The sequence below is a fragment of the Oculina patagonica genome, chromosome 12 (assembly GCF_052425735.1).
Source record: "Oculina patagonica isolate OP01 chromosome 12, crgOcupat, whole genome shotgun sequence".
Taxonomy (NCBI): Eukaryota; Metazoa; Cnidaria; class Anthozoa; order Scleractinia; family Oculinidae; genus Oculina; species Oculina patagonica.
In genome coordinates, this window is record NC_135769.1 from 25,957,665 (window position 1) to 25,982,522 (window position 24,858).

At 38.8% G+C, this 24,858-nt stretch overlaps 1 protein-coding gene and 1 pseudogene across 2 annotated transcripts; both read left to right on the forward strand.

The window, feature by feature from the left end:
- The first annotated feature begins 9,199 nt into the window (after positions 1–9,199).
- On the forward strand, positions 9,200–11,846 carry LOC144633915 (uncharacterized; annotated as a pseudogene). The gene is made up of 5 exons (XR_013567118.1): positions 9,200–9,311; positions 9,403–9,626; positions 10,043–10,130; positions 10,287–10,427; positions 11,321–11,846. The product of XR_013567118.1 is annotated as an uncharacterized LOC144633915 (transcript).
- Positions 11,847–15,586: 3,740 nt separating this feature from the next.
- Positions 15,587–19,177, forward strand: LOC144633901 (uncharacterized). The gene is made up of 5 exons (XM_078492828.1): positions 15,587–15,825; positions 15,914–16,134; positions 17,370–17,457; positions 17,600–17,749; positions 18,645–19,177. Exons 1-5 carry the CDS (start codon positions 15,711–15,713, stop codon positions 19,175–19,177), a joined length of 1,107 nt encoding a protein of 368 aa, XP_078348954.1. The 5' UTR covers positions 15,587–15,710.
- The last annotated feature ends 5,681 nt before the right edge of the window (positions 19,178–24,858 follow it).

Sequence of the window (24,858 nt, forward strand, 5' to 3'; positions counted from 1 at the left end):
GTCATGTAGAATAATTTCTTTACTATTTATCACCGAGCTTAAAATCTACCATCCTTATTATTTACTACAAATTTGATGATTTCGACATTGCTGATCCTAGCAGTATGCAGGACGCGTGTCATATATCAACCTAGTAAATGGCCTAGCTCACAGCGAGCCTCACGTAGCTCAGTTGGTTAGAGCGCCCAACCGGTATCTGGGAGGCCATGGGTTCGATTCCCGTCGGGGACTCAGATTTTTTCTTTGTCCCACGCTCGTGTCATGTAGAATAATTTCTTTACTATTTATCACCGAGCTTAAAATCTACCATCCTTATTATTTACTACAAATTTGATGATTTCGACATTGCTGATCCTAGCAGTATGCAGGACGCGTGTAATATATCAACCTAGTAAATGGCCTAGCTCACAGCGAGTCTCACGTAGCTCAGTTGGTTAGAGCGCCCAACCGGTATCTGGGAGGCCATGGGTTCGATTCCCGTCGGGGACTCAGATTTTTTCTTTGTCCCACGCTCGTGTCATGTAGAATAATTTCTTTACTATTTATCACCGAGCTTAAAATCTACCATCCTTATTATTTACTACAAATTTGATGATTTCGACATTGCTGATCCTAGCAGTATGCAGGACGCGTGTAATATATCAACCTAGTAAATGGCCTAGCTCACAGCGAGTCTCACGTAGCTCAGTTGGTTAGAGCGCCCAACCGGTATCTGGGAGGCCATGGGTTCGATTCCCGTCGGGGACTCAGATTTTTTCTTTGTCTCACGCTCGTGTCATGTAGAATAATTTCTTTACTACACCTTAGTCTTGTCTGTTAAATTTAATAGCACTGTATAAAACGACTAATTGCAATTGACGTGACGTCAGTATTGATATATTTCAGTATGTATATATTATGCTAGAACAATTGACACATTAATTTCTTAGTAAGGCTTGCAACCACGGGAACAAAACTGACACAGTATTCTCAGTATTGGACTGGAACTAGCTTGCAATTGAGGCTAATGCGGGTAATCTTTTCAAATGCAAATGACATGACACCCTTTTTAATGATATTCCGCTGCATCAGCCTCCATTGCCAGCTAGTTCCAGTCCAATATCGAGAATACGAATATATATATCTTATTAACCACGCGCGAGGGCCGTACTGGGCGAATATTGGCCCGAGGTCTTGACAGTACGGATCGAGCACAGCGAGCTCCGTACAAAAAAGACCGAGGGCCAATAATCGCCCAGTACGGTCCCGAGCAAGCTTGGTTAATAAGAGATTTATTACAATAAAAACTTCGAAAAACTCTTGCAAAAAAAATCTAGCAAAAATCTTGCGCTAAATCGCGCGGGAATTAGCGCGGGATCATCCGAGACAAAACCCGGTCCGATACTTGGAAAATATCGGCCCTCGCGGGACCGGAAATGAAGTAATCTGATTGGCTGATTTAGTTATTGGCCCTCGGACCGCCTTAGTCGTGTAATAAGGTCTATTATCTAGCGAATGCTGTATAAATCCGTTCGGATTTAAATTAATTCTTTTGTCAATTCCTAAGTATCATTAGGTGTATACAGTAGTTTTTAAATCCTCGAAGCCAATTGGCCAACTCCGATATATTGAAATTCTTACTTGGCTCCGAGGGTTGTTGAAATAAAACAAAATAAATTATTTTTTCAGCCATCAACCTCGATGTCAAATATTTTGTTTTCTTCACCTAAGCCTCAGGGCCATGTTAGAATTTTAATATATCGGAATTGGCCTATTAACAATCTTGTACATGTACCGTTTCTTCGAAATAAAATCTGCACGTACAAACTTGGCTGTTTGTTAAATTAAAATGGTATATTAATACTGTCTCGCTCTTACATGCTTCTCTTCTACCAGAGACGACAGCTGAAATTCAGCCGAAATTCAGTATTGAGATTATTCCTAAAAAAGCTCTGTCAAAGCAGAGTTAATAGAGGGATATTAACTCTGGTCAAAGTTAGTGGCAAATTATGCCTCATGATCATTTCTCACAAACGCTTGGAATAGCTATGGGTAATAAAATAACAGTAGCTTATGCAGTCATCTTCCGGGCTCACACTAAAAAAGAAACTTTTCAGGCAATCAGAATCTCGCACAAATATATCCTAATCCCCAATGGCTTAGAGTGATTTCAGTAAACCCGTGAAATAGTTATTACACTTTTAGATACTGATACACACAAATTCCATTGTTTTCTTTTGTTTTCTTTTGACTATTACGCACAAACTGGTAGATATTGTTTCACGGGTTAAATGAAATCACTCTATCAGGTCAAAATGAAAAGCCTCCAACAGATCCAGACTTTCTTGTTAGAGCAAACACTGAATGGCTTAACTTTAAAATTTAACAACGGTTGCCTTCCTGAAAAAAATATCATCACTGACATTGTATTCCTTAATCAACTAAGTTAGTTTATTCTCGAGTTTATTTCACCAAATGTATATAATGAGCACCTTATGAAAACACTTTAGGTGTTACTCAGTGGTATTGGCATCTTATGGGCAAAACAGTCGTATATTATTGCCACATAAAGGTCGGGAAACACTAGGCGACAACTCGCTGCAACACGTCGCGGCGACAAGATGCTGCGACATGTCGCCTCATGTGACATGGTGCAGTCGTGCGACAATCTATGTCGCTGCGACAAAATTTTGTCGCCGCGATGTGTCGCACGAATTCAAACCAGTTTGAATTCGTGCGACACATCGCAGCGACTAAATGAGCAATACAGCGTGTGTACAAGTCTGCGACAAGTCGCTGAGACAAAATATAAATTAACTAATGAAAAGCGTCAGGTATTTTTGTTATATTGAATTGGCAAACTAGTCACATTCCCACTCTCAAAATTCGCTGTGTGCGCAACGAACAAGCGCTTTGTCGCAGCGACTTGTTTTGAAGTAGTACACACGGAGCGACTTGTCGCAGAGACCTGTCGCTGCGATTTGTCGCCTAGTGTGTCCCGACTTAGCGAGATGTTTGGCCAACAACAGAACTAGTCGAATAATTCTATGTTAAACAATACACCACATAAAATTCACGGCGATACCTAACTTATATCATATATATATTTCTACACCACACCGACAATTAATTTAAAGTTGCTTTTATTAAATATTACTCATCATTGGTTGTTAAAACCGTATAACATTCTCAGTTAGCGCTCGGGTGGCCGTATTCATAGTTAAGGGTACCCAAGAAACCTGCGTAAGTCGAACAATCTGGGGCCAAGAAATGTCATGCAATTTTTGGTTTCTTGCCATTTTTGGTAGAAAATAAATTAAACTAGTTAATCGGGCGTGGCCGATTTAAGGTTTACCCTTTGGTCGTCCTAGAGCGTAGTCTCCTGGCGCGGCCAAAAAGACGGGGATAGCTCGGGGTTGCTACAAAACCGCTACGGGTGACGCATACCGCAATGGTTTTCATTTTAGTTTTGACAGGAAATCGTTGCAGGCACACTTGGTCGACTTTTGGGTTAATGTGTAATCAGGTTGTGTTTTTTTGCTTCGGCGGAAGGACAGAGAAAAAAGCTTACGGGGCAAAGTACAGTATGGGGCCCAGTTCTCGGCCACTTTTGACGTAAACTTGTATTTCTTACCTCAGAAGAACCGCAGGAACTTGAAATTTCTCCCAGAGCTAGCTACATTATTCAGCTTTTTGGTGTAAAGCTATCGACCGGTCAAAAATTAATTTGCCCGAGCAATAATAAAAATAAAAGCTCCATTTGTGGGCCCAGTTCTCGGCCACCTTGGCCCAGTTCTCGGCCACTTTTGACGTAAACTTGTATTTCTTACCTCAGAAGAACCGCAGGAACTTGAAATTTCTCCCAGAGCTAGCTACATTATTCAGCTTTTTGGTGTAAAGCTATCGACCGGTCAAAAATTAATTTGCCCGAGCAATAATAAAAATAAAAGCTCCATTTGTGGGCCCAGTTCTCGGCCACCTTGGCCCAGTTCTCGGCCACTAAAAAGCTTGTGCGTAATTATCTGTAAAAAAAATGCTCAATTAATTTTCACAGTCATAAAATCACTCTGTAAACCTATTTATACTATATCGATCCCAAATTATTTTTATGATGCTTTGTTTTACTTTAGAAAAGAAGGATTTTAACGCGCCTAGTTGCCTATGTGCAGGTTCTGGCAAAACCGCATTGTGTGACCCGTGCATTTAGATGGTTTATTTTGCAGTGAAAAGGTCTTGAAAGATTTAGGTGTTGTAGAAATAATAGACAAGACAAGAGTCAGCTCAAAACTTAGAGATAAGATTGAACTTTATTTTTAAAACATTTATTTCTTTCATTCTGGCAGCAGCAGATGAAATTATATTAAAAACCAAGCGCTAAGCTGTGATAGCGAGCAGGGTGGCCGAGAACTGGCAAATACGCAAACGTCGCAAGAAAAAATTTCGAAGTAAATTAAGACCAAAAAATACAACGGTTCAACGAAAAGTTAACTAAAGCAGAAAGCTGAATTATTCTACGTTTCACATGCCAAAAATTAGCTCGTATGGTGGGGGCTTTTGGATAAAATACGAATTTAACTACATCCATGAATTTGGAGCCGTAAACAAACAACTTTTTCGGGAATGCAAATTCACCTACCTCCGCGTAAACTCGACGTGTGAGCTTTCTATATCGAATTGAACGATCAAACTGAAGATACTTAAAGCTCATGAATCAGTCTATCGTTTGAAGGAAATACCTTTTTCTTTTGATTCAACTGGAGTATGAAAAACGCGTTAAACACAAAGTGGCCGAGAACTGGACCCGGCCGAGAACTGGGCCCCATACTGTACTGATATTCACCATTGTGAAATTGCACTTACTTTGACAAGTAAAAGTTATTTTTGTAAATGAAAAAGGTAACGTCATTGATGTCACGCAGTGTTTTTTTTAGCAAACTAGATGGTTTGCTGGTTTCTGACTATGAATGGGGGTGTGATCTTGCGGTATATTTTTTGAGCCTGACTCCGCCGTAAAACTTTTTTTTTATTTAGCAAGAACTGTGTCGATTTTCATTTCTGAACAATTGGTCGTCAAGTCGTTTGTCACAAAGAGTAGAATGTTTGTACAGCATGTTTTGGAATTATTTTAGATTCGGTTAGTAAGACGCTTCTGAAGACCTGAGCAAAACATTGGGAATGTACAGTATTAATAGGAACTTGAATGGAATTTTTCACAAGTTGGATAAAGGTATCAACTGAAAAAAATGGAATTCAAAATGAGGCTTGGATTTTGTTGTAATTAAATTTTATCGCGGATTGGATGCATAATATCACGGCTTTGAAAGTCTTCAAATAATTAGAAAGGTTCCTTTCTTCCTTTTGATCTTATTTTTATTTTCATGTATTGATTATTCGAAAGTGGTTTTCGTTGATACGAAAAAAAAACGGGTTTTCACTGAATTGCTTGAAGTATTTTTAGACGTGATAATATTGGCTTAATCAAATTACATTGTGCACGAAATATTTGTTATTCTTTTGTCTTGAAACTTTGAGGAAATTGAAATTTTTGTTTGACAGTAGTGTATGAAAGGCATTTTATAGAACTGAATAAAAAATAAGAAACATTGATGAAGGTTATTTCAAAGATTTATTTTGCCTGATTTTGAAGGGTTTCAGGAGTTTTAAAGAGTGCTGGTAAACGGCTGTATGTTGTTTGTGATTACGGATCTTATTTAGTTTCGAACGCTCTAATTTTTGAAAGGTTAAAACAGGTTAAAACCGGGCGGTTTCATGAGTTTTTTGGGTAGAAAGGTACGGTGGTGGTAAAAAAAAAATGTTTAGAAAGGAATGACTGTAGTAGCACGTAAGTCGGAGGTTTGCGTGAGTCACGGGGTATAGTATGCGTGAGCTGGATTTCCGGCGTCATAACGGCATGTTTTGTTTACTGAAAGATACACTCGACGTTTAGTTAGCTTAGTCGGCTTGGGAAACTATTTTAAAAATGAATGTTGTAATAGTTAATTAATAGTAATCTAGAATTAACCCACTCTCGATTGGAGTCTGTTCTGGATTCGCGCTACCTTTTCGCCGCGAAGGAATTTTGTAAAATTTCGCTAGTGGAAAGAGGGTACTGTAAGAACAGTATCAATAACTCAAAAGGAGGAACTTCTTTGTAGCTCTGAATTAAGACGTATGATAAAATTTTAGAATAAGAAACTTTCGATATATGGTTTTCATATTGTTTTTGTCAATTTCCTTTTGTGGCAGATTTTTTGAGAATCAGCTTTTCTTTCGTGTGATGAAAGACACAGGACAGAACGAGAGGTGGATGAGAAAGATGCCGAAGATGAATAGGCACCGAAAAACGACAAGAACCGTCAAGGACTTATCTTTAGAGGGCGGGGAGTTTTGGCATACTGTATTTCGAGGACTGGACTGGACTAGTAAAACGCGGACTAGTAAAACGCGGACTTGTAAAACGCGGACTAGTATAACGCGGACTAGTAAAACGCGGACTTGTAAAACGCGGATTAGTAAAACGCGGACTCAGGTAAAACGCGGACTTGTAAAAGGCGGACTAGTAAAACGCGGACTAGTAAAACGCGGACTTGTAAAACGAGGACTAGTAAAACGCGGACTTGTAAAACGCGGACTTGTAAAACGAGGGCTTGTTAAGCACGGACTTGTAGAACGCGGACTTGTAAAACAAGCGCTTGTAAATCGGATAAAACTAAACGGTTTAGCGAGCGAAACAATTTGTGTTTGAAGCTCTTGTGTGTTTCTTCGACGGCATATTTCTAGCTTTTTTGAGCACTCTATGGTCTGTTTTAGCGTGGAGATGTTTTTGCAGTATAGCACATGTTCGTTCTGCAAACCCCTACTAAAACAACGGGATTGATGCTATGAGTTGTGTGCATATGTTTCTTTCTTTCCACTACTTGACGTCTGTTGAGTGCAGTCGTTTGTATTGCTCGCACGAGGTAGAACGGGGCCCGTCCAGAAATCAACAGTCAATCGTAAATAAAGGTGACTGGCCTACACGACTCCTACGTTCGTGACATTAGAATATTTGCCGTTAAATGTTTAAATTCGGTCTTTCGACCTTACTTGCTTCTGACTTCTTTCTGAGGGTACTGTTTTAATTTGGGGGCAGTATGTGGTAAATAAAGGTGACGGGCCTACACGACTCCTACGTTCGTGACATTAGAACATTTGCCGTTATATGTTCAAATTCGGTCTTTCGACCTTATTTGCTTCTGACTTCTTTCTGAGGTTACTGTTTTTTTGAGACATTATGTATTGAAGAGAGCCGTAAGATGATTGTGGCCAAGGAATTCGAAGTGTCTAGAGGCGTTTTACAAGTCCGCGTTTTACTAGTCCGCGTTTTACTAGTCCAGTCCAGTCTACAAGTTAAAGACACATCAAGACCACCCCACTGTGAATTGCCATAGCACAGACAAAATTATAGTCAATATCTTATGTGTTTTTTAAAGAATTACATAAGAACCAAGGCATGTCTTGTCTTGCCTTACATTGACATGCAATAATTTGGAAATACTAAGCTCGTAACAGTTTAAGACAGAATCCATCAGGAATTTGAGTAACATTAATTTTAGTTACGCAAAAATTGAGCACCAGAATAATTTAAATCCTTGTGTTCTTTCATACCTTGTTAAAGGCTTGACATGTGATAACACCAACATAACACCAACAACAGTTCTTTATCAGTGGGGATTGAAGAAAAAAATGGAAACATCATCACACAGTTGACCCCCATGCAAAAACACTCCAGGATGTCACGGGACTGTTTGGTGTCCGTCTGCCAATTTCTAACTTCAAATTCCAATGTTAAATTCACATTAAATTTTCAATATTTCTTAGTTGTCTAAATTTTACTAATTCTTTTAAAAAAAACTATCACCTGCCAAACATCCCCAAAAATCACTCAAAAAATTACAAAATACCGAAATACATAGATACATGGGATGAGTGAAGTTTCCTTGGATTCCTTGAAACACCAACAAGATATTTCCGTTTAAGGTGGCTGATAATGGGTTTCAGTATTTCCCAGTCCTTATACTTTGGTTCAGGACTAAAAGCCTTCATCAATTGCTATTACAGTAATGGTATGAAACAAATGTTCAATCATTCATCAACAAGTTGTGATCATTTTCTTGACAATAGTAGTTCCCCGGTAAACAGTTGTAGTACTGTCCCATCAAAGTGCAATGCCTGGAAAATACCGAAAAGCACACGACCTTCAGGTGAAACCGCACCTTACAGTATTACCAATACACTGCACTTTGCTAAGTCTTAAAACTTTACATTGTCTAGTCGTCTACTTCAATCGTTTATTTGTATTTTGTGAGATACATTTATAAATTGAAACCATCATGTCATTAAGTAATAATGCAATCTCGACAACGTTCTAGATATTATATTATGCACACTAATACAGCTCATGCAAGCCCTGTGACTTACACAAACACAGTCGGACTGAGTGCTACTTAAGTAACTGCTTCGTGGTTTCTGCTGTACTGAACCCTGCCTTTCAAGGCAAAGCGCCCGATTTTAAGCTTCTCAAGCTTCTCAATGTTCTTGTTAATTATTTACCATGCCCTTCCCCGTCTTTCCAGGTCGACGAATCGTCAGTCGAGGCCGTTCCGTAGGTCCAATTTCAATGCCGTAAGTGACCAAAGGGGCATTGCTATAAGTCTAGATGGGCTGCATATTATCCGCAGGGCAGCATCAATTCAAGTAGCCAAAAACGTCGAATGACACATTTTTAACTTGTACACCTAAATGGAAACAGGAAGGGGTATTGAGAGCTAATTTAGTGTATTTCCAAAGATGCCAGGGCAAGAACGCAGGAAAAAAAGCCTAGCCAAGCAAAGTAAGAAGAACTCATCGTGATAACGCACTTCAAACGAATATTGCTAAACTATATTTTTTACAATGATTACGGCATAGATAATAAGAATTTAACAGACTTTATGTTCAAGCTACCGGTAGCTGGTAATCAATCAAGTTTTGATTTAAAAAGATGAAAATACTTGGTTCAAAATAAACCAGAAAATAATTAATTGCATTCTCACCACCCAATGCGACAGTTTAACTATAAATAATAAATGATCATGAAGAGACGATTTGGCAAAATTCACTCTTGTACCTGCTATACTGAAGAATTGTTTAAACTGCTTGCTTCAAACACTACAAAGAAGAACGCACTTCTCGATCAATGGCTCGTTTTTGGCTGGCTCATTTGGGCTTGGTGACCTTAAACATATTCCTGATAGTTTTATTTGTGATGGCGAACACAGACTTTTGCGGTAGTATTTTCGAAACTCAAGTCGGTAAGAAATCGTATGCAAACTAAGCCTTCCTCTTCTTCTTCCTTTTGAGGCTGTTTATCTTGAAAAAACCTCCTTTTCTTTCTCCTTTTAGACTATGTCTTAACTGGTCAAGTCATGGGCACGGCTACTGTTGTTGATGAGTTTGAATGTCAGCTAAAATGCCTCGGAAATAACAGTTGCAAATCATTTAATCTTCATCCCGATGGCAATAATGCAAATAATATCTTGATTTGCGAGCTTAACAACAAATCACGACAGATGGAACCAAATTATTTTAAGTGGAAAAAGGGATCAACATAACACGGCTCTGTACAGGTTAGCTGAAAAGATTTTACAGACTTCTCTTTCATTTTGCTCCCCGATACTCCTCAAGTTACAAAATTGCAGAGTTAGCCGTTCTCAATATGTGCGAGACGCTCAAACAAAACTGCCATACACTTAACGATGAACATATTGCTACACATGTCCGCGTGTTAAAACGTAGCAAATTAGAACTTTGTCGTAAGGATGTGGTAAACGCCGAATTTTATTTTTATTACGGCACATCTGCCTCACAATTACTCTTTGTATTCCTAGCATGCCATTGCTGAATTCCTAATGTTGTTATAGATACAAAACTGCCCTACCTTTTATGACCCAGAGGCAGTTAGTGTGGGCGAGAAAAAGTCAAATCGGCGAGAAAACAGTTGCGTTGTTCTGACTGTTACGTATATCTACCTCAACTTACGAAGGTCTTGTGCACTGATGGTTCCCAAGTTCACAGTAAACGAACCCAGAACCGTCAATGTCATCCGGGATACACTGGAAAAAAGTGCTCAGGTGCGTGGCATGTTCAACAAGGCATCTGTGTTTATTTAGCCTCTAAGAAAATTAGCGTTTCGCTGACACGATTTTTTTAAATAATTAACTGAGGAAAGTCTAAGAAAAGTAATCATTTAGCTATTTTGATTTTTTTATTAATTATATTGATAAGAGGTTCACATCCCAATTATCCTGCACATTCTTGCAAGGATATCCGTGAGTTTGGAGGCTCTAATCGAGACGGGGAGTACTGGATCGACCCTGAAAACAACGGAGACCCTTTAAAAGTCTACTGTGACATGACAACTGACAGATGTACGTTCTACAATGCTTCATTTAAGAAAATTGGGTAGATATTCAAAATATATCTATAGTGGTAAAATCGTCTGATGTGATCGTCCGAGTGTGGGTAGTTCTGAAAAAGAACTGCTGTGGGTGTCATTGACGTCAAGAATCCTTAGTGTCACCAGCAACACTTGTTTTCAGACCTGCCATAAACCAGATGATCACACTAGACAAACTACCGATACTCTTTCGTTCAAACCATTTACTATATGTTCAAAATATATTGCTGGAGCTTCGGCGTGCAAGTACAGCTTTTTCGAGAAAGGTTGTCGGGAAGCAAAGTACAAAAGTGCACGAGACAATCCTGAAAGGTATTATGGGTAGTGTTCACCGTTGCTTGTTTGAAGCAAGGCGCCTTGGTTCGAAGTATAAAGTTCACTAACTTTGATTCAGCGTGATGGCTACAAGAGAAACAATGAATAGGCATATTTCAAGAAATGTTGCCGGATATAAGCGATAAGCCTGCGTGAAGAGACCGAATGGTATCGTGTAGGTACTCATTTGAGTAGTTCATATCGGTGGAAAAAAATCTACACGTCTTTATTTTACAGCTGCGTGATGCATTTGCATTCGCTTCATGTTTATTTCCGGCCTTTTTTCGTTAAATTCTACTATTAAATTTGTGTTTTTTTACTAACATTTCATGTTTTTAAACATAATTCTAGAGCTTATTTGGTAGGTTGCTTTTCGCGTTAATATATATCTTACAAGTTCCTAAAATCATATAGTCAAACTCGTTTACTACCAAAAATAGATAGAAGAAACGCGGAATCACAGATGCTATTCTCAATAAAGTACATTCAAACAAACTTTTAGCAGCTAAATACTTTTTGCTACAATTTTATGTGCTTTTGTGTGTTCAGGTGGTTGGCTTCTTGTTGCTAACTTGAGATAATGAACAACATTCCTCCCTCGGATTGGCCCCTTGAACCAACATACCGCGGGATAAGTAACTACAACAACAACGCAATGGGTATATCAAGGAACGCCATGAATGACCTGCGTGACCACCTGTTCTACAATCAACTAAGATTCCACTGCAGCAAACAACAGGGACGTACGTTTCACGTGACCACGGTTTCTAACAGTGCCGGTGAAGCTGTAGTCCAGTATTTTACCGGTCAAACGGATGTAAAGCCCGCCTCTTGTGGCTCTTTTGTACGAATGGAAAACGACAATTCTCGATTAGCAGAAGAATGCCCCGAGTGGGGATATGACGAATCGACAGACGAATTTTACGCCAGTAAATGGGGCTACAGTCAACTCTCTCTTAACGGACACCTCTATAAGACGGACACCTGTTGTTGGTCCCTGCCGTTTTTCAGTCATTTTACTGTAACAAAACTCTCTGTAAGACGGACACCTCTTTAAGACGGACAACGGACACTTTGAAACCGCCAACGGACACGCACAAAAAGTTATTTTTTTTAGTGAATAATACTTTATTACTTGGTATTGACATATAGCATAGCAAGTCAGTGCTTTTAGAATACCAAACTTACCAAAAACAATCCGCTTTAACGTATGACTTCTCTGCGTATGGGCACCAAAGAAGTAAGTTTCTACTTACGGTATTACCGTTTGTAATGAACAAACGAGTCGAATTTCTGATATTATTTTTGTTCCACTTTATAGGTTTTGCTGAAGTAAGCAACTTAAAACAGACGTGTATTCGTTGAGCATAGCCGTTTAGCTTTATCATCTCAAAATTTCTGGTGTCACGTTACCTCGACTCTCTATAAGGCGGACACCTCTCTAAGACGGACAGTTGGGGCCGGTCCCGACGGTGTCCGTCTTAGAGAGAGTTGACTGTATTGGGAAAGTTTTGAATATGATGTGATGTATAACCATGCATGTTGTGCTGCATTTGAAAGCCACTGGATAGTTGGAAGGTTGGAAAGGTGGGAATGTGATGATTTTGGCAGCCCAGTATCTCCAAATGACTTCTGGAGAATTTATGTCCGTTAACTCTACACTCGACTACCACCAGATCGTTGCTTTATCAAGCCTTTGCATGGTAGCGTCATTACTACAAACAACAGCCTTTATTGATGGAAGACAAATAACACGTCTCGCATATTCAAAGGAAAGCAACTGACTCTATTTATCCTTTTTAAACAATGAACCTCTTTATCAAGCTAAATACATCAAAGGTGTTTGTATTCCAATGGCCAAAATTAAATCGAAAGGATCAAAATAATGATGTATCTTAAAAGATACCTACAGGTATTTCACGCATTAGAGTTATATCATGAGAGGGGAGAATTACTGGAAGATATCACTTTTACGTTGAGCCTCCGCCCCAATTTCAATCCTTACCATTTTACACACCATTTTTTGTCAGAAAGGGTAACCTTTTCTTTATTTAATGCATCCCCTTCCACAGACGTGCAGTAATATTTTATCTCTTTCCTGAACTTTTCACTTTAATAACCCCTTAAAAATAGTTAGCTAGATAAACCGTTCGAAGGGTTTGTTCGGGATACCGGTATCTGGAAAGGCCCGGATTATAATGTCTATAATGACACTATCCTTTTCTCTACTACAACTCGTGAAATTCGTATCTTTTATATGCCTACAGCTTGAAAAGGTACTCTTTCGGGCGGAGCTTTCTCGTACAGTCTACTATAGGGAGTAACCTCGTCACGCCAGAGGTATTATTGTTGTATGAAAAAATACGCTTTTTTTTATTCCCCAATTGAAACTTAATACCTTCGCTTCTGTCTTACGGCTGACTAATTAATTATAGGCAAATCCCGACTATCCCTGCGTTTTCTTTTTTCAGAATAGAGCTTATTGAGGCATTGACGTTTTTTGGAGCGGATGACAAACGGAAGGCAAAGTTTAAGTTGTTGGCAAACTTTTACATCCAAAAAATTGTTAGAGAGCCTTCGTTTAAGCAATTACAAATTGAATTTATGAAGGGAAAGTCGCTATTACGTGCCAAAGACAAGAACACTCCACTTTTGGTTGCTGTTCGTGGCTCAAAAACGTTTGTACTTTTAAATGTTATCAACTGAAAACTCCTGTTCTTTGACAAGAGCATATGGTACCAACCTACCTGATTTTATTTAAAAACCTTTTCCCTGGTCAATACATATAATGCTTATAAGCAGGGACTGTAATTCAATCATTCAATCGTATTATTCTGTGAATATTTCCCCGACTGTGTTCATTACAATACTTATAGGCAGTTGCATTGTCGAGATTTAATTGAGATGCTTATTTGTTAATGAATGATGATGTTGTATAAAATGCCACAGTTTTACTAAATAAGGCTAGTACAATGGTCTTTCGTATGACACAGGAACGTAACTAGCAAGAGGCAAGACGAAGCACTTGCTTCGTCTAGCTTTTTGCCGAAAATTAAATTAAAAACAAAATATGTTAGTTGGGAAAATAATCCGCAGTTGTAAAAGAGTTTTTGAGCTACTAGATTTAAAACTTTTCTGTGAGGCATACCCCCGTGCACAGATTACATCGTTTTGTTTTGTTTTGTTGGAATATGTGATAGCATGGCCCATCATTTTCCAGCTTAGTGTGAATTGTGTGTTTTTTCCATTATTGTGTAAAAAAATCCCCTGAGTTTTGAACTCAGACCTAACTGTCGATCCTTTACTCCAGCAGATGAACAGGAGTGTAAAAAGGAATAGTAGCATAATAGAAGCATTCCATTGTATTGACTTTCAATAAATCATTTTTTTTTTTTCAAGTAGACTAAACGTAGGGCAATTGCATGCTACTTTCCTTTATACAAGACAGTTTTGCAGAGGCTAGAGACTCCATTCATATGACTGTCTTTTAAAAGTTTATTAACAAATAAAAAAACTTGTAATAATCGACACGATTCTCTGAAACACTTTTACATTCTGAAATTAAATAATGTAATATCAAATGTTTGCATTTGTTTTGAATTTGAATTTGAATTTGAAATAGATAAACGATTTATTTTTGAAGGGAAAATCGCACATTTTGGTCTGAAATATTAATTTAGGCAGCGAATTTTAGAACTCCCAACGGGGAAGAAGAAGTCCGGGCTAAGAGTCTGAGCGCAATGTCTCTGATAATTTGCATTTTGTAAAGCCAAATTCTAAATAGCTTCAAAGATTGGGATAAGGTAAGTAAGTAAGTCAAATTATATCCAGACAGGTAAAATCACGGCGTAGTAATATTATACCATACGAGTATTTTTACACCACAATGAAAATTTACACGAACCTTTATCATTTATCTTTATTAAATTTTATCACTGTTTGTTGAAAGGGTGCCAACTTATATACATCCTCAGTAAGCGCTCAGGTGGCCGTATTTATAGTGTACCAAGAAAATCTGCTGAAGTTTGTGCTGACTGAGGACTTGTAATGTCTTGCAAATTTTGGAAGAAAATTAAGCAAGTTAACTATTTGACTATTTGGCATCTGTTCCAGGTCTAGTGTTAAGACTTCAATCGAGACCGGTGCGAAAGTCCAATTTCAGTGACGTGAGTGACCATAGGAAGATTTGCTACTCAATATAATGGGCTGCTTATTATCCCCACAGCACCAATCAGTCAGGGCATGGATGTCAAAGGTTTACACATTCTCGGCGCGTGGGTGGCTGTATTCATAGTGTGCCAAAGAAGTCTGCTACGTTTTGTACGGAATGAGGACTGTAATGTTTATATTTTTGCTTCAAAATAAAATTAGTTAGTTATTTGCCATACATTAACCTAAATTTTTTTAAATCTGTTCCAAGTCGAGACGTTATACGAGACAGTTGGTTTTATTCAGATGTCGTGACTGTCCATAGGAGCATTGCTAATCAATCTAGATGAGATACATAATTTATTATCCCCAGGGCAGTATCAAGTCAGCTTGCAAAAAAAATCCGCATGACACTTTTTTATTAATGTATACTCTCCTCAGGATGGAAATTGGCACGGGACTATATGAGAATTCTAGTACATGAATTTAGAAAAAAACAGCAAAGTGGAGAAAGCTAGCGAATTATGACAACGTTACCATGCATGCACTAAAAGCAAAGATAATAAATCGAGCTCGAGAAAATAAGACTTGCCAGTTTTGTTAAAAAAAAAAATAACTGTTTCAAAATAAAACAAAAATAATTAATTGCATTGTACCACCAAATGCGTCAGTTAGCTGTAAATAATGAATGGAACGACGATAAAGCAATTTCGTTTTGTACCTTCTATACTGAAGAATATTTTAAACTGCTTACTTCAAACACCACGAAGTAGAACGGACTTCACGCTCAATGGCTATTTTATGGTTGAATCGGTTAGCCTTGGTGACCTTTAACATTTTCCTGGTTGTTTTATTTGTGATGGCAAACACAAACTTTTGCGGCAGTGTTTTCGAAACTCAAGTCGGTAAGTAAACGTGGCAATCTTAGCGTTCCTCTTTCCTTTTGTTCAGACCGTTTATCTTAACAGAGCTTTCATTTCTGTCTCCTTATAGACTATGTCTTAACTGGTCACGTCATGGACACGGCCTCTGTTGTTGATGAGTTTGAATGTCAGCTAAAATGCCTCGGAAATAATAGCTGCAAGTCATTAAATCTTTTTCCTGATGGAAATGCAGACCAGACATTTACTTGTGAGCTGAATAACAAATCGCGACAGACGAAACCAGATTATTTCAAGTGGAAAATGGGATCTACGTACTACGGCTCTGTACAGGTTAGCTGAACGCGTTATCGGATTTTCGGAAATATCTCCCCAATATCCCCCAGTTATATTAAATAATTATTCAGGCCCAGTGATCATTGTTGAATAATCCCCGAGACGAAGTCAGAGCTGATATTCAGAGGTGAATTCAATAGCAAGAACTGCAAAATAATGACAGAGAACATGAAAACAAAAACGTTAACGCAAATGCTCGCTTGCAAACGTGTAAACCAGTTTAATTGATCGATTGCAAAACGAAACTTCCACTTATTAGTTTAGGCAACAAAACGGAACAAAACAAACACTTCGAAACACCTTTGTTCAATCGAGAAGCTTCGGTCTGAAGGAAACCGGTTAAGTAATTTTTCGTCAATCGATCTGCTTTGGCCGCATGCGATCGATAAAACCACCGTGTTTACGATCAATTCCAATGCCTTGAGCACCATTTATTGGAGATTTTTTCCGTCCAAAAATAATTGTAGCCAATTTTCAAAGTTCCCAATATTTTGAACCTCACGGACATGAAGTGGTTTCTTTCAAATTTCATTGAGCAACTGTCCGCGCGCCACGTTTACTTGTCTGGATGTCAAAATTGGCATGGTATCGCGGCGTGATTATCTCGTCATAAGACGAGCTTCACGATGTCGACCAATCAGAATGCCTGATTCTTATAATGACCCCTGAAATTATACTACAATTGTATAATTACTGCTCTTAGTATGCCCACACAAAACTGCCATACACTGAATGATAAATAGCCTGCGAGCAGGCTCTCTCTTCGAAAGCAACGTACGCCCTTCTGGGGCAGCGACGCGAGTGCCGAAGGCGCTCCCCGAAGAGATGATAAACAGATTGCTACTCATGTGCGCGGGTTAAAACGTAGCACAAATTGCAACTTTGTCGTATTTTAAATGTGGTTGAACAAACGCCCATTTTTTTTTACGGCACCGAGGATTTGCACCACATTAACTCTTTGTTTACTTTAAGTTTTTTACGTATTTTCAGAAGCCATCGCTGATAAGTGAAAAATCCAACTGTTTTTGGTTTTATTCCCTGTATGGTTCAGCCAACTAAATAAGCAGTGCATTAACTTATGCCTAATGTAGTTATAGTTTCAGTCAAAACAATGTCATTCCTCTGAGACCCAGCGGCAGTTGGACGGGGCGAGAAATTAAAACGGAAAGAAAAAATAGAAAAATAAAAATCTTGATGTTTTGACTGCTACGTATCTACTTTAATTTGCACAGGTCTCCTGTATTGATGGTTCCCATGTTAACAGTAAACGAGCACAGAACCGTCAGTGTCATCCGGGATACGCTGGAAAAAGATGTTCAGGTGCGTGGCATTTCCCACTAGGCAGCTGTGTTTACTTAGCTTCTAAGAAAATGAGCGTTTCGCTGAAACAATTTTTTTCGAAAATAATAAAGGAAAGTCTAAGAAAAGTGATTATTCAGCTATTTTGACTTTTTGATTGTAGTGATGAAAGGTTCACATCACAATTATCCTGCACGTTCATGCAAGGAAATCCGGAAAATTGGAGACTTTATTCGAAACGGGGAGTACTGGATTGACCCTGAGGATAATGGGAACCCCTTACAAGTCTTCTGTGACATGACGACTGACGGAGGTACGTTCTACAGTGTTTAATAAAATTAAAAAAAAAGTTGGGTAGATGTCCAAAATATTTCGTCAATGTTATCGTCAGGTGAGCGGGGTAGTTCTGAAAACAACTGTTGTAGGTTTCGTTGAAGTCAAGAGTTCTTGGCATCACCAACAGTTGTTCTTTTCAGACCTGTCCTCAGCCAAACGATCACACAAGACAAATCACCAATAATCCAGGGTTCAAATCGTTTACTTCTGGAAAACAAACAAACGGAATAAAGATAAACAGAATAACGTTAAGTTCAACGTCATCTCTCTCATTACTAATAATGCTATGTAATCATCGCGCAAATTCAGAATTAATTAAATAAATAAAGTTCATTAATATTGTAAATTAACTGAGGAGCTCCCTAAACCCTTTAGACCTTGGAGTATCGAGTGCTACTACAATTTTGTGCAAAATTTCCCGTAATTCTCCGATTTAAGGGGGAGTGTTAAGGGATTGACTTTTTAGATATGTGCGACCCATTTACTTCTGAGTTCTCATCGAAAAGATTGAAAGGAACACCTAAAAGTTACTTTACTAATGTTTTGTGGGCCTGGCTAAAATTAATCGCCATCCTACGGGGTGCCAATTCTAATCTGCCCTGTTTAGTTTCGGCATAATACACAAGAAGGTACCAGAAAACGCATTTGCATTTTACGTTTGGATACCCAAACAGTGGCAGTAATCACTCCAGTCACTTTTATATGAAGGCGCCCCATACCCAAGGCTACACGCATTACACTACATCAGCATTTTAAGGACTATTTCATTTTTAAGCAACTCTGAGGCAATTGTTTCTTTTTCGAAGTGTTTTTTTTTCTTTTTTAATCACGCGTTGTATAGAAATAACGACGCATATTACTGGGTATTTCAGGAGGTTGGCTTCTAATATACAACATTTTGATTGACGGTGACCTCCCTACCACCTTGGGTGTTGAGACATCATACCGTGGAATCAGCCATTATAACAACAACAACATGATTCTCGCGACTAGCGCCTTGAATCAGCTGAGAACACACTTGTCTTTCACCCAGCTTAGATTCCATTGCCGCAAACAGGAGGGACGCACGTTCCACGTGACCACGGCCGCTAACATCACTGGTGAAGCTGTAGTCCAGTACTTCAGCCGTCAGACGGATGCCATTCCGTACGCCTGTGGATCTTTTACAAGACTGCATGGAGACAACTCGAAACTTGCAAGTGATTGCGGTAGTTGGGGAGCAGAAAGTGGCGTCTATGAAGTTGCTAAATGGGGGCATGGAGGACTTCGTGAATTGTATGAATTTCCCGCATTTATTGTCAACTTTTATCACTGGGTCACTTCTCCAGTTTCGAACAGATGGGAATGTGACGACTTTGATTCTGCTGTATTACCTGGAGACTTCTGGAAGATTTACGTTCGTTAATGTTCCCAACCCATGAAGTCAAAACAAGACAACAAGTTCAGTGGGAGAAAAGGGGTAAGGGATGAAGTGCTCGAGTTGCCAATCAGAATCATCAATAGAAATCATGCAGGGTACATGTATCACAGGTTAGTTGGTTGGTAACGAGAGACTGGAATCCTCTCCTTCCTTTCAGGAAGCCCTAGTTCCCAAGAAACTGGGGTCCTAATCTCTAGGACCCTTGGGAACAAACACAACCACATGCCCTGGTTCCCAAGAAACTGGGGTCCTAATCTCTAGGACCCTTGGGAACGTTCCCAAGAAACTGGGGTCCTAATCTCTAGGACCCTTGGGAACAAACACAACCACATGCCCTGGTTCCCAAGAAACTGGGGTCCTAATCTCTAGGACCCTTGGGAACAATCACAACAACCAACAACAGCAACACTGCGGGGCCCCACTATAAGGGGAAAGCTGACCCTGTGAGGCTATGGGGCAAAAGGGCGAATGGTACAGAGCACTTCATCCCCACAAATACACGAAGTGTATTCCCCATAGACGAATAGCACGAAAAATTAATATAAAATAGGTTTAAGTTAACATGTAAATAAGTAGTAGTAGCCCTTCACTCGACTCCTTTTCAGGAGTATAGACTATCAACAGTCTCTCGTCATAGCATCCTGTCCTGTGCATCCTTCTCTAGCTGGTACCAACTCTTGCCCATGGACTCGATCTCTGCTTTTAGCGAACGTCTCCAGGTGTTTAATAGTCGACCTCTCTTTTGACTCCCTTGAAGATTTCAGGTCAAAGCTTGCCTTTTGATGGTACAGGAAGGCATCCGTAAAGTGTGACCTAGCCATTTCATACACGTAAAGGAGTAGATATATAAATTCAAGACTGTTAATACTAAAATGCCCTATTCATGGTTTCCCTTTGAATGATACAGCACAAATTCAATGAGTGCTGGGAAAAACGGGAATAAAAGACCTTATACAGAGCAAAAGTTTGTTATTCACCACTGGAATTATACATTGCTGACCTAAGAAACATGGCAGGAAGGCCGAACTCACACAAGAATCAATCAGGGTAGAAGGTGCGAAAAATAAGGCGTATTTGAACAATTAAGACACTTGCTACACAGACATGCATTCATTGTAGATAGAGTAGCTCCTGTTGGATTTATCCTTGTGCCACTAAACTTGGCAGGCTTGAAATGGTTCAATGCTTCTGCATGAACAAAGTAATGTATTCACTACAAAGCAAAATTGTATGTTTTGATCCTAGAATCCTCACTTTTGTATTTCCTGTGACATACTCCCGTAGAAAGTCCTGTTATTGTATTTTATGTCAGGGCCGTTCCTAGGCAATTTTAGTGGTAGTAAAGGCAGGTACCCCCCTGTATGTCTTGGATCAAATTCTTGCTACAATAATATTATTGTTCAATTTCCCCTTGAGTTATAACCTATTTTTTGTTAAAATGGCAGTGACAATGGCACCTTTAAATACCTCAAATTTCTTGCATTAAATGTAAAAACTGTTTACATTTTTAGAATCTTCATAAAGTATTTTATAAGCTGAGAACTTTCGTTGCTTTGAGTTGTTATTTGTCCTATTTTTACTTTAGTGACAAGGGACGAGAATTCACCACCCTAGCCTCCAGCAAAGCTAAGTTTATGTCGCTCTTCCTCAACTTTGAGCAGCCAAATTATAAAGGGTCTCGTCTACTCAGGTATTGAGACATGACTTCGAACATTACAGAAGATAACAATAGCGAATTCCACCGGTATCTTGTAATTTCCAGCCCTTTAGGCTTTTCGACGGCTGGTGGAAACGGCAGCCTGCAAATTGCTCTAAGTTTCGTTTGTTTTCATATTGAAATCTCATTTAACGCCGGTCTAATATAACGCAAAATAGAATCAGCTTATAAATATTTATACTTAGCTTTTAGCAAGCTCCACTTGGCCAAGATGCACCCTAGGGAAATCCGGATTGCTTGTCCAATTTTTTACTGACCACTTTCGGCGGGAGAGAACGCGCTAGACGAGGCTTGAAAGACATTCGCGACGGCCTTGACCCTTGTTGACTGTTCTCCGGCTTGACAAGAGAATAGTATATTCTAGTTGAAGAAATCGTCTTGTTCTTTATAAGTCGTTCATTCACATTAAGCTTACATAATCTCGGGCAAACGAAGGCATGTTGTCTCCACCATACAAATAATGTTTTTGTGAGGTTCATGCTTTTTGCTGTAGTGTCTGGTTTAGCCGCGGTTTGGAGACTACAGGACCTTGAAGCCGAGTCGGTAGAGTGGCCATATTCCGGTAGAGGTAATCTGTTCTGTGTGTGCATATCAAGTTCCTGGGTTGCTGGACCGAATACCTGTTCAGTAGTGCGAGGCCTTCGACAGATCGTCCGCACATTTATCTTCGAACGACAGAATAAAATGTGTAAAACCGGAACGTAGTTCGTGGGCAGATACCAGGATAACTCATAAAGTACTGATGGAGCGATGTTGAAGCGAAAACCAATCGAAGAATATCACAGCAATAATAATTATTGTGAAAACTCTTTTAGGGAGCTCAGAGAATTTGAAGTAAAATTACTCAAGTCTAGATAAAACCGCATGGTCTTGATTGACATATTAGAAAAGGGGCGATGTGGTTGGCCAGCCCGAATAGCGCATCACACTCAGAAGTGAGTTTGACCTTTGAATGTAACGCAAGAGTGATAGTCTTGCAGCATATTGCGTGACAGATCTGCGTATTTGAATAGAGTGATCTTATGACTTCTCTGAACTCCTTTCATGGTTGTCACATTAACTTTAATTTATATTACATGTAAATTGGCATTTATATTACATATAAATTTGCTTTAATCAATAATAACTTCGCGTATCCCAGAGAAATCCAATCCAGAGAAAATTATCGTAGCTACAACTCAAGTGTAATAATGAGTCTATTTGTTGCAATAGTTTGAGGTTCTATTTTAAGTGTTTAATATATTAGAAAACACCATTTTAGAAAGCACGCACAAAAACGTTCTTCTATTTAGCAATTATACTACTCGCCCTTGTTTTCCCTTTACAGGTTTCTATTGGTTGATAGCTGTCGAGCCGGAACAAAACCCCAAGTCAGCCATCAAAGTCGATAGAAACCAAGAGCGAGCCGTCTAATTGTTTAAGCATGACCCAGTGGCTCATCTGTTAAACACAGAATATCGCTAGGATTGATTCAGTATTGAATGTTTTTGATTGATAAGATTCAACAAAAAGCCAAGCGCGCTCTCCAGGAGCCGTCTCAGAGAGCGATCGATAGACGGCATCTATAATTATGGAGCCAATCAGTTTGCACGTTTTACCACTAGTGAGCCGCTGGACCGAAGTAGTCAAACAGGGACAGCTCAGTACTATCATCATCTCTTTCGCGACCTTACTATCGCTCATTGGTAACGAGGGCGAGAAGTCTCTAATAATGATATTTATAAGAATCAGAGAAGCTGCCAAAAATCCACCTTTTGTGTATAATTTTACGTCAAAACAGAATTACATACCGCACTTCACAAGCCGTGCGCGTCTGGGACAAAACAATTGTCGCTATAACTTTACTGTACTGACATTGTTCACTGACTTGCTTCGTCAGGGCAACTCTGAGCAGAAGACAAGAGAGGCGTTTTTGGCTGCGTTACGGGCTATTTTTAAGCCTCTCAGGACTTTTTTGGATTTTACAATTTGACCTAGTTTATCATTATTGCCCTATCACCAATTACCAATGTACCTGAGAACCACAAGTACTTGTCTCTTTCTACGTCCTCTGCTTTATGAACAGGTAAAACTTATATATGTTTATTAATGCGTATATAGACATTATTAAGTATTAGTTGTAGCGGTTACGCCGTAGGCATAGCCAGCCTTTTCAGAGTTGCCGTCCGGTCCGCAGTATCTAATTTCGTGAAAGTTTCGAGACGAAGATCACCGAAAATCTTCACTTCCTCGTTATTTAAATGTATTTCGACAGCACTTAAATATTTAAATATTGCGTGATAAAGAATGGTTCAATTATTTTTCACTCATTTTAAAATAAACACACTTTAACATATTGTCCGTTACCCTGCTGGCCTGGAAGACTCAGTGGCTTGGTCAGTTTAAATCATTCGCTTGATGCTTATGAGTGGGCTGAAAATTGGGGGCCAACGGGACTTATAGGGCATGAAAGCTACGCTTCTAATTAAATAACATATAATTATTTTGATTTAGGATTTTTGAGACGACTCAATCAGGGTAATCTTAGGTTAAAAAAAAGGGTATCGCTGAATTTTTCATTTCCGTAATTCATTTTAGTAATAAAACAGACATCCATGTTTGTTAGACTTTTCCGGCAAATGAAACAAGTCAGTAAGAAATAAGTAAAATTGTTATTAACGAGTGAATGAATTAAGTCTTTTGACAGACTAATTGTAGACACATACTAAAAAATAAAAATCATTATGTACAAATTTGAAAGTTAAACAATTTTACTAGTTTAAAAAAGGGCCAGGTGTACAGTTATCTACGCCTACAACAATCTATATAGTACAACTAAATCATATCACTCAAAACTTAGTTTGAAAGTGACGCAGTTATCTCCGACTTTGACTCGACGTCCTAGTCCTAATATTATTAATAACTGAAATTGTACTAGGTTTGTTCCTTTCATCGTCTCGACCATATGTGATCGAGGTCAAAGGTATTTTACAGAATGCTTCCTGAATCTTGCTGTGTTGAATATTTGAACGTTGAAATCGTTGTTTCGTAAGTTATATCGATCATTTCTTCTTGGTATCGAACAACTCCAACTTAAGATATAGTTAGACATCATTTCCTTTTAAGCTTTGTACATAATTTATATTGCTACGATAATCGCTATATCCTGCAGTCCTCTACTGCATAGAGTAGGTATTGTTTTGTATAAAGAAGGCAGAGTAGGTAGAATTGACAAAGAATAAGTAGAAAAATGGAAGCTTTTGATTGACATTGTAGTATACTGGCTTGCAATAAATCACTTAAAAGTGTGTAACTTGAATTTTGATGTCTCGAGACGTAGTTCTTCTTAGTATATTGTAATTTTTTTTGTATTTTATTGTTATTTTTATAGTGATCAATTTGGTATTTTAAAGTTATCTTATCATAATTGTATTGTTATTTGTTTTTAATAGGTAATTAGCACTGAAAAGCCTCCTTGGGGAGTGTTAAAAAAATTGTATTGTATTGCACGCTAGTTCGTCATCATAGAATGTTTATTCTTCACCCATTCCTTCCACAACGGACAGTTTGTCACAGGCTAGGGACTCCGTTTCAGTAGAGCCTCCTCAATAGTTGCTTGCACATTCTACCATCCTGAGTATCATTAAAGTGTTTATAAAGTTGAAAATAAAATAAAAAAAATATATGAAAATAAATTGATTTTACGTCGTGCTACCGAACAAAAAGTGAAGGTGAAGATGATTCTCAAAAAACACTTCTGTACTCCAAAAAATTAAATTAAGTTCTAAAACGTGAAATATAAATTTCCGCAGGAGAAATTCTAGCCCGCTATGGGTTCACCTCTCCTCCCCCCACCCCCACCCCCCTCCCCTCTCCCCACAAGCAATAATGCCTAGTGTTACAGCGCCTGTGTTAGGATGTCAATCTGAATTTGAAGTTGCTTTGTAAAAAAAAGGTGGCGTTGTTTCTA